Source organism: Dermacentor silvarum, unplaced genomic scaffold (assembly GCF_013339745.2).
Source record: "Dermacentor silvarum isolate Dsil-2018 unplaced genomic scaffold, BIME_Dsil_1.4 Seq216, whole genome shotgun sequence".
Lineage (NCBI taxonomy): Eukaryota > Metazoa > Arthropoda > Arachnida > Ixodida > Ixodidae > Dermacentor > Dermacentor silvarum.
The window spans coordinates 69115-79587 of NW_023605873.1; the positions used below are offsets into that span (position 1 = coordinate 69115).

At 48.6% G+C, this 10473-nt stretch overlaps 1 protein-coding gene across 1 annotated transcript; it reads right to left on the reverse strand.

Moving 5' to 3' along the window:
* Positions 1-503: 503 nt before the first annotated feature.
* LOC119434748 (uncharacterized) lies at positions 504-9554 on the reverse strand. The gene is made up of 3 exons (XM_037701825.1): positions 9511-9554; positions 8660-9089; positions 504-824 (listed from the first exon to the last, which is right to left on the reverse strand). Exons 1-3 carry the CDS (start codon positions 9552-9554, stop codon positions 504-506), a joined length of 795 nt encoding a protein of 264 aa, XP_037557753.1.
* Between the last annotated feature and the right edge of the window lie 919 nt (positions 9555-10473).

Here is a 10473-nt window from a genome sequence, read left to right on the forward strand (position 1 = left end):
TCGGCCCCCGGTGGCTGCTGGGGACCCTGAGCCATTTACTGCGTCAATACGACCAAAAATGAGCGAGGACGTACATTCTTATCCGTGACATCAATGCATTGACCTATGCAGGCGTTGACGTTAGCGTGGTACAGATTGGCTCTAAAGCGGTAAATAAAAAGTTGATCAGTGATAATAGTTGTTTAGCTATATGATCATTATTATCAGCAATGTGATTGTCTCCGCTTATCCGCACAACATTGCTGCGGAGGCTGAGTTTCACTCTCTACAATTCGAGATTTTGGAAGAGTCTTACAAATAAATAAATAAATAAAAAGAAACGCCCGGTATATAGGTTTTGTTCTCTTGTGAGAAACTTAAAATAATGTTCGAAGCAACTTTCACTTTGCGGCACCTTCTAAAGAGTAGTCTTGGCGCTTCCACAAATTCACCGCTTGAGAGATGAGTCGGCTACTTGCTCGGTTCTGGGAGCGTCACCAAGCGTGATTCTTTTAGGGGCGTCGTTACCTGAGCGTCGCCCTGCTCGAAGCATCGGACGACACTTTCTCTTTCCCAATATTGTTCGTGTCGATAACTGCGTCACGGGAGCTGATGCCGCTCGTCGCCTGTTCCTTGCTAGCTGAGCTGATAGTGTAGACCGAGCCTATGTGGTCAGCCGAGCTGGTGGCGTTGACCGAGCTGGTGGTATAGCTGGGACTGGTAATCTTAGCCCGATTGGAGCCAGCCTGGCTGGCGGACTCTGTCTTGCGTAGCGACTCGCCGGTGGAACGATTATTCTCTCTTCCAGACGAATTCGCCCCGACAGACGAAGGCGCATGGGTCTCCTGAAAGAGCGGCCGGAAAAAAAAAAAGAGTAAAGAGACATTTTTCTTGAACTGCTCCGTACGTATGCGATCACTCAACGCATCAATCATGGCGGCTAGTCAGCAAACTCGCGGTTATTTGAGCTGGTAGCCGAGCATCGTACCGACAGGTATTTGACTTTTTATTGCGATAGCAATTATATGGACACTCAAAAGCAGATTTCTGCCGTCGCCGTCGCCGTCGCCGTGAGGTTCCGTATGACGTCAATGGAGATGAAATCGTCGCCGCGCGCCGAACGCTGTATGTGCGAGTGAAAGGGCGCGAGGGGCGCGCGCTTTCACGGGGAGTGAACGCACGGCGGAGAACAAACGCGCGTTCTGCGCCGTGCTCGCTTAAGGGCTGCAGAAGTAAGCGTCTCTTTCCTCCTTTACAATCACCATATATGTAGAGCAAACGCGCCTTCTTCCGACGCGCAAGAGGCCGTGGGGGAGGGGGAGGGGGGGAGGGGGAGGGAAGGGAGGCGACGTTTAGCTGCGGCACCAAGTGCCAATTTATATCAGAGGCTCCGGCAACAGTCACCAACGCCGCACGCATTTTGAGCGAACGCGGGCAAAACGCCGACGGCGTCGACAATAGTTCTGCGTGTTGCCGGTGCTGCTGCATGTCCAAGTTTATACAGCTGATAAAGCTAATATCATTACTCCGTATAGCTCTCTACAAATTTGCTGTCGCAATTGATGCTTCGCTTTTATTGCGATAGCAATTATATGGACACTCAAAAGCAGATTTCTGCCGTCGGCGTCGCCGTCGCCGTGAGGTTCCGTATGACATCAATCGAGATGAAATCGTCGCCGCGCGCCGCCGAACGCTGTATGTGCGAGTGAAAGGGCGCGAGGGACGCGCTCTTTCACGGCGAGTGAACGCACGGCGGAGAACAAACGCGCGTTCTGCGCCGTGCTTCCTTAAGGGCTGCAGAAGTAGGCGTCTCTTTCCTCCTTTACAATCATCATATATGTAGAGCAAACGCGCCTTCTTTCGACGCGCGAGAGGCCGTGGGGGAGGGGGGGGAGGGGGAGGGAAGGGAGACGACGTTTAGCTGCGGCACCAAATGCCTATTTATATCAGAGGCTCCGGCAACAGTCACCAACGCCGCAGGCATTTTGAGCGAACGCGGGAAAAACGCCGACGGCGTCGACAACAGTTCTGCGCGTTGCCGGTGCTGCTGCATGTCCAAATTTATACAGCTGATAAAGCTAATATCATTACTCCGTATAGCTCTCTACAAATTTGCTATCGCAATTGATGCTTCGCCTTTCAGGTGAAACTGCGACAACTTTTCAGGTGAAACTGCGACAACTTTTTTTCCGAAAATGCTTAAGTCCCTGAGTCAACCGCGTGATATCAAAGGGTGAATTCCCCTGTGCTATACTCTTATCACGGCAATTTTACATATGTACACATTTCTATATTTATAGACAAGAGGTATGCTGATTTTTATAGTATAACATAACACCTTGCACCAGAGTTACAAAAGAAAAAAAGGAAATAGTGTATTCCGTGTACTCAACTGGGATCGATGTTTCCCTCGTATTTACCTGCCCAAAAGTAACCGAATCGTCAAAATAACACAACCTTTGCTTTTAGTCAAATGCCAGAATTTGTACCGTTGTAAACATTGCCGTGATAACTGTGTGGGGTGGTCATTAGTGATAATCTTCACAATACGGAAATCGGAAAGCCCTCACTCTATATATACCACCACGGGCCATGAATGACAGGCTCCTTGAAATGGGCATCTATAATACAGCGTCAGAGCTCTTCCAAGCTTATTACATGAACCAAGTAATTCGACTCGCAGGCACCAAAGCAGGTCGCGCCACGCTAGAAGCACTGGGCATCAATCCACCCACGCAGGTCGCCGGCAACCGACTACTACCACCAGAAAGGCAGCAGGATATCATCACTCGCCCGTTGCCACGTAATATGCACCCCATCCACCACGAAAACAGGAGAGCTGCCAGAGCCAAAGCCTACGACAAGTATTCGGATCAAGCAGGCGCCTTCTTTGTAGATGCCGTCGGACCCCTGCACAACCACTCCACGGCAACCGTTGTACGCAGGGGACAGGTGGTAGACTCAAGGAGGTTTGGGTAGACTACATCTCGGCCACCGGAGTAGACATCACAGCCATGGAAGAGGCCTTAGCCATGCGTAATGCAAGAGCCACCTTTGTCCTCACGGATTCCCAGGCGGCGTATCGCAACTTCGCAAGAGGTCAAGTCGGCCACATCGCACACTCAATACTGCAACAGGCTGCGGCCAGTCGTCAAGAGGGTCAGTGGAAACAGCTGCTGTGGGTACGAGGGCACGCGGGAGTTCGAGACAATGAGATTGCTCATGCCTCCGCAGGATAACTTTTACACCGGGACTCCGCCGATTCCTCCGCAGCACAACTTCTAGCTGACCAGGACGATCCTCAGCCCCTCGTTTCATATTCTGAGATCCTGCAACACCTCCGGCTGAGTAGATGCACTTTACCCCCGCCTGATCCCAAATTAGATAAGGCAATGCAGGCAGCATGGAGACGCTTACAAACATTGTCCTTTACGAATACTTATGTGCTATCAGAGATAGATCCTACGACGTACAATCCGCAATGTAAATTCTGCCCCCAGACGGCCACGTTATACCACATGGCCTGAGCGTGCCAACAGAATCCGAAAATATCGGCCAAGCATAATCCGACGATAGTCGAGTGGGAGGCGACCCTGTCCAGCTCGGATCCAGAACAGCAACATGCCCTGGTCAACCGAGCCCGGACGGCGGCAAAAGCCAATGGTCTTCCTGACTAGGAGGTCCAACCACAAAATGACTATTAATTTTTTACCAATAAATGTTTTATTCTCTCTCTCTCACATTACGGTTAAAATAAGACATAAATCCTGAAGTTCACGTACCGAAACTGCACTGTGCGTTTGAAGGACGCCGTAGCGGACGGCTCTGATATAAATTTGACCTTCTAAATCTAAGTGCAAGGTGTTTTGCAGGGAATCGAATCCCTGACTTCGTGTCCGGCAGCAAAACCCCATGACGGAATGACGGAATGCGTTCGCGGCGTCGGCAGCAGTGGTTGTGCGAGAGCGTCAGACGGCTCATTGAGCAAAAAAAAAAATGCCGACGTCCGGCGTCTGTAGCAGTGAAATGGCGCCCAAATTCCCATTGGCTGCGACTCCACGGCACGAACGCGCCTCGACGTGAAAGGGTACACCTGATGGCAGCAGTAGCGCGCCAGGTGTTGCGTTTAGGGGAGAGTCACCCTCGCTCTCACAAGCCTGCATTATCCGCGCGTTCCAAGTCCGCGCATGCTCTCGCCTGCGATCTAACTGCGCCTCGGTAAGGCCAAATCAAAACGCGCCAAGCGTCCTCTACGCCCTCGCTTGCCCGCGAGGAGTTCATAACTCGAAGGACCGCTCTGCGGCATACAATTGGACATAAATACTTTATTCTTTATTTATTCAAACAAGAATCGCAGCGCCATTGGCATTATTGCGAGGGGCATAATACAGAAAAAACAAATCAACAGAGTTTTGGCTCACAACCTCAGCCGGCAACAAATTCCACTCCGATATGGTCCTCGGAAAGAAAGAAAACTTTAAAAAAGTTGTCGCAGTTTCACCAGGCGAAGCATCAATTGCGATAGCAAATTTGTAGAGAGCTATACGGAGTAATGATAGTAGCTTTATCAGCTGTATAAACTTGGAAGCACCGGCAACACGCAGATCTGTTGTCGACGCCGTCGGCGTTTTGTCCGCGTTCGCACAAAATGCGTGCTGGCGTTGGTGACTGTTGCCGGAGCCTCTGATATAAATAGGCACTTGTGCCGCAGCTAAACGTCGCCTCCCTCCCCCCCCCCCCCCCCCCCACGGCCTTTCACGCGTCGGAAGAAGGCGCGTTTGCTCTACATATAGGTGATTGTAAAGGAGGAAGAGACGCCTACTTCTGCAGCCCTTAAGGGAGCACGGCGCAGAACGCGCGTTTGTTCTCCGCCGTGCGTTCACGTCCCCGTGAAAGCGCGCGTCCCTCGTGCCCTTTCACTCGCACATACAGCGTTCGGCGGCGCGCGGGGACGATTTCATCTCTATTGACGTCATACGGAACCTCACGGCGACGGCGACGGCGACGCCGACGGCAGAAATCTGCTTTGGAGTGTCCATATAATTGCTATCGCAATAAAAGGTTAGTCCTGGGGGCATACTCCCGAACCTTGAACACATGGTCTCTTCGGGTGGATAAGTAATATGGAGGACGCAGATATGACGAGGCCTTGATTCCAGTTTGATTATTATATATAGCGTAAAAAAGCTTGAGGCGAAGATTTTTGCTGCGTTTGCTTAGAGGAGTCCATCCTAGATTTATTTTCAAGTCCGTTGCACTATCAAACCGATTATACCGCCCCAGGACATACCTTGCAGCACTAGACGGTATGCGTTGCAACGCTTTAATTCGCACAGAATGGACGGATCCCACACAGGGCAGGCGTACTCAAGTAATGGCCTTATGTAGGCTTTGTATGCAGCCTCTTTGACGTGACTTCCCACGTGCTTGAGATTCCTTCGAAGGAAACCAAGTGAAGCTCCAGCCTTGCGTACAATGCAGTCAATGTGCTCGGCCCATGATCCATCCTCAGATAAAGTCACTCCGAGATACTTATACGAAGATTCCTGGCGAACAACTTGATTATCTAAATAGTAGCGATACCGCAGTTTATTAACTTTTTTTGTGAAGCTGACATGCACGCATTTATTAATGTTTAAATTCATTTTGTTTAATCTACACCACATTTTGATATGATTGAGATCTTCCTGCAGCTGTATGCAATCCGCCCCACTGTCCACATTACAGTACAGTGCACAATCATCAGCGAACAGACGTACAGTTGACTTGATTTCATTAGAAATATCATTAATAAAAATAAGGAAGAGCAGAGGTCCGAGCACGAAACCCTGTGGAACCCCAGATGTTACATCAACACACGCAGAACATTTACCGTTCAGAACAACTTGCTGTTTCCGTGATGTCAAGTAGTCCATTATCCATTTTTTAACAGAGTTATCAATATTTATGTACACAAGTTTTTGTATTAATAACTGATGCGAGACAGTGTCAAAGGCCTTCTGAAAATCTAAAAATAAACAATCAATCTGTCCTCTACAATCGAGACTGGAGGCTATATCGTGGTAAAATTCGAGTAGCTGAGTTGTGCAAGAAAAACCTTCTCGAAATCCATGCTGTTGAGTATTTAGAAATCCTATTGACGTAATGTGCTTAATTAAGGCCGTATAAGTAATGCGCTCGAAAGTCTTACAACACTGTGAGGTGAGAGATATAGGTCTGTATTTACGCACGTCTGCTTTGCTACCTTTTTTAAAAATTGGTACTACGTACGCTAGCTTCCAGTCGTCAGGTAGATGGCCTTCACTGAGAGACTTGTTGAAAATTACAAAAAAGTATTTAGCTACCTCTCGAGAGCAGTTTTTCAAAATTCTAGGAGATATACCATCCGGTCCTGTAGCTTTACATTCTTCGATGCTGTCAAGAAGCTTTATTATACCTTCCATAGAAATCAATATAGGCTCCATTGCTGCGTATTTCGTTGACGATGGTTGAAGCGAAGTCGGAGGCTCCGCAGTGAATACAGATTTGAAAAAATCATTCAATACGGCAGCTTTTTCTACGTCATCGGTAATTATCCTACCAATATGCTTTAAATCTGGAAGGCCCGAGCACTCCGTACTGCACCTCTTAAAGAACTTCCAGAACTTCTTTTTATTATTATTTTTGAAATCAGTGGCTAAGTTTTGAAAATAATGGTCTTTACACTCCGCTAATTTAGTTTTATACAGTGCCGTCAGATTCCGTAATTTGTCAAGAGATAATAACGTTTTTCTTTTGCAATGTTCTGAATACGCTCTCTTGCGTCGTCGGATCAGTCGAATTAGGTCGCCATTGATCCATGGCTTTCCCTTTCGCTTTACTTTGTTGCTTCGAACACTAGGGACGTAACTTTGGGTGAGTGAGAGTATACGATTCTTAAAGATCAACCATAGCTTATTAGTATTTAGGGAATCAGCTAAACACTCGAACGATAAATAGTGGTCGTCCAACTGTTTTGAAATTTCAGGGTAGTTTGCTTTATGGTAAAGGTAAATTGTGCGGGACTCACTAACTTTGGGGGGCGGAGAAGCAATAGCCAATCTAGCAACAACAACGTCATGGTCACTTATACCAGGAATAACACTCACGTTTAACAAAAAATCCGGAACATTGCAAAACAACAAGTCAAGAAGATTGGGGCCCCTTGTTGGCTGAGAAACATGCTGATAAAAACCAAGAGAATCTGACAATGTTTTCAATTGACCATGGGCTCCAATATTAGAGTTCAACACACAATGACCATTATTCCACGTGACACCAGGAAGGTTAAAATCACCACCTAGTATAATGCACTAATGAGAAAATGTACATGTAATTTTACGCAGCTGGTTTATTATGTTAGGGTCAGAAGCAGGCGGGCGATAGAAGGCCCCTACAACAAAATTGATGCCATCGTTTCGTGTAATTCGACACCAAACGGACTCTGTAGGGTTCTGGTCAACGCGAAGCGCGCAACTTTGAAGCGATACCTTTACGAGCACGAAAACACCACCGCCATGCGAAGATCTGTCCTTGCGATATGCGGTGAAATCGCTGGGAAATACCTCGTGGTCAGCTACTGTAGGCTCAAGCCAAGATTCAGTGCCAATAACAATATCAGCCTCTACGCTGTTTATCAAGCCTTCTAGTTCATCGACCTTATTTTTTACACTTCGGCAGTTGGTTACCAAAAGGACAAGATTACGTGGCTGCTTCACAATGCGATTGCGTCACTTTCGCCTGTATCGCACTATCTCATGTGCTTCAGAGTTCCATGTAAACGTTGCACCATCAATAATCAGCCTGTCATGAATAATCTTAACAGAGCTGTGCCCACCTTGTTCCCTTTTCGCTTTCGCGTATTCCCATAGATGCTTTCTTTTTAAGCGTACTTCATGAGAATAATCATTATTGAGAGACAGGCCGGTGTCTTTTAGTTTATGCGCATGTTTGAAAAGTTCGTTTTTTACATTATAATCATATAGCCGTAAGATAACTGGTCGTTTACCGGTTTGCTTTTTAGTGCCGACTCGATGAATTCTTTCTACGCAAGCTACCTTCACGCCCATCTTACTAGAGAACACATCGTCGATCACCTGCTTTCTTAGCGACGCTGGCGTTTCTTCATCTGTTTCCTTCAGCCCATAGATAACTAGATTATTTCGCCGGCTGCGATTTTCCAGGTCGTCAATTTTACAGTGTAACGCTGCAAAATCTTGGGACATTTGCTTAACCGCCTTTTCACAGTGGTCAAATTGCACACTATATGACGAAAGACGCTTCAATTTCACACTCACAACTCGTAAGAAATGCTTAGTTGGATTTTTTGTGACCGTTCTGTTCGACGGCGTCCCTAACATCCTTGTACAACTTTATAGTGTACTATCAATCGCGCGAATACTCCGAACCAAGCCTACCGCGGCATGGGATACCGTGTAATTCGCATTCAGCTCGCCGTCACCGGCCTGTGACGTTACTGTATACGGGTCGAAGTCTTTGAGAATAGAGCGTGTTAGGAAAAAGTTGTTCAGCGAGAATGTTGAGCCAGTTGGGAAATTCAACTCCGTGACGGCCAACAAACCAGAAGTATAAACGAAAATGAAAAACAAGACTAGCACTTTAGAATGTCGTAAAATAACGTTTCAAATATGCCGGTACATACAATAGAGAAGTGCGGCTGCTTTTGAGTCGAGGCTTGTCTGGGATCATTCTTTCGGGCTGGTGTTGACTTGTGGCGCACGGGCTTGTGCTTCTTGGCACCGGTGCTGTCTCCGAACGGCACAGAGCTGGTCTCCAGCTTCGGCGTCGTGTCAGAGGCGTCGCCCCCGTGACTGTCGCTTGCGAGCAGCCTGCTGTCGAATCGTGCGTGCACTATCAGCGAGAGAGCTATAGCGGTGGAGGAGACCACGGAGAAAATGGCCAGCGCGATCATCAGGCGTGAGACTGAGCGGCGATCCTCACGCAACCTGGCGGTCGTCACCAGAGGTGCCGAGGAGCCCGTCGTTGTGGTCGTCGATTCTCCGCCAGCCGAAGGGTCGCTGTCACCTCTGCTGTTTCTTCTGGAGCTGCCAGCGCTGTCCCTCTGGGGACCCCTGCGAAGTACGGACACGCTCGTTGCAAATCAATGCATGAGTGAGGAGGTGTTGGAAGTGCTCAGCGCTTTGGGAATGGGCAGGAGTGGTCACGTGCATGCTTAGGACAGGGCCCTATATCTACAGTGTTAAAATAGCTTGCACCCTTTGGGATTTTTCTTGTCTACAACAATAATCGTCATCTGCTTTGCTTGCCTGCATTTCCTGTCTGGAAAAGTTCTTTACACTGATGCGGCACGCTACCCAGAAAAGCCCGCCATGTGTCTAGCGGTGATCGACAACACAGACGCGCTCGTGGCGTCTGCCACACTTCGCACTACGGACAGTGGTTCGGCAGAGGAGGGAGCTATTGCTCTGGCCATTGTCCACGCCTCGACATTACCGTTACAGGACGCCCCTGTCATCATAGTGACAGACTCACAGGCTGCTTGCCGTGCCTTCGCGCAGGGACTTTTGGCTGCGCATACTCACAATATCCTGTCTTCTGTCTCGCCGTCCACTTTACGTACGGTGCGCGTCGTCTGGACTCCTGGACACGCCTCTCTCCATGGAAATGAACACGTTCATGCGGTTGGCCGAGGTCTGACCGGCCGGGCTCCATCGGAAGAGCTGTCCAATTCAGACGACGCACCGACAGAACCACTAAACTACAACTCAATGCTGGAGTACTACCGACAGAGCCGTTATATGTATCGTCCTCCCCATCCTTCACTTAACAGAGCAGATGCCGTCGCTCGGCGGCAACTGCAGACTAATTCATTCCCTTGCCTCTATGTGCTGCATCTCCTTCATCCCACTCTATACCCTTCCTACTGCCCCTACTGTGGATCCGAACCAACAGTCTATCATTCCACGTGGGAATGCTCTAGTCCAAGGGGCCTTCCTCCTATCCCCAACCCCACCCCTTCCTCTTGGGAGTCTGCACTGCTCAGCTTAGGCCGGCAGGAACAGCAACAGCTGGTCCAGCGGGCTCGCAGGGTCGTGCAAGGCAATGGAGCCCTGGACTGAGGGCCCCACCCAACGAGGAAGAATTACCTTGCCTTTGTGAATAAAAGTTTATTCTCTCTCTTTCTTGAAAACGCTGCGCTCGCTACTTTCCTGTCAGAAATGCAATGTCACCTTGATAATGCGCATGCCGTTGGTGATCTGGAAGCACCGAGCGCGCAGCGTTGAAGAAAGGAAATGCGACAATATGCTACATTACTTCCAGTTACTTTCCTAACAAAACGTCGTTTTTTGCATTGAAGCACAAAAGTAACTGGAACGCCTATGCATTTCTCCGAAAAGTTACGGAATATCTCGAAACTGGTGTCACCCTGAGAATTCGTTCCAAATGAATGCGCCTTGCGGATTCAACGGCTAGAATTTGTAAATTGGAATATGG

What these genes read in the sequence shown, in the direction of transcription:
- LOC119434748 (XM_037701825.1), bottom strand. Translation starts at nt 9,554, where the DNA reads ATGCGCAGCCAAAAGTCCCTGCGCGAAGGCACGGCAAGCAGCCT. An exon ending in GAAGGCACGGCAAGCAGCCT is followed by an intron (nt 9,090 to 9,510) that starts GTGAGTCTGTCA and finishes CGTACTTCGCAG; the next exon opens with GGGTCCCCAGAGGGACAGCG. An exon ending in AGCAGCCGCACTTCTCTATT is followed by an intron (nt 825 to 8,659) that starts GTATGTACCGGC and finishes CCGCTCTTTCAG; the next exon opens with GAGACCCATGCGCCTTCGTC.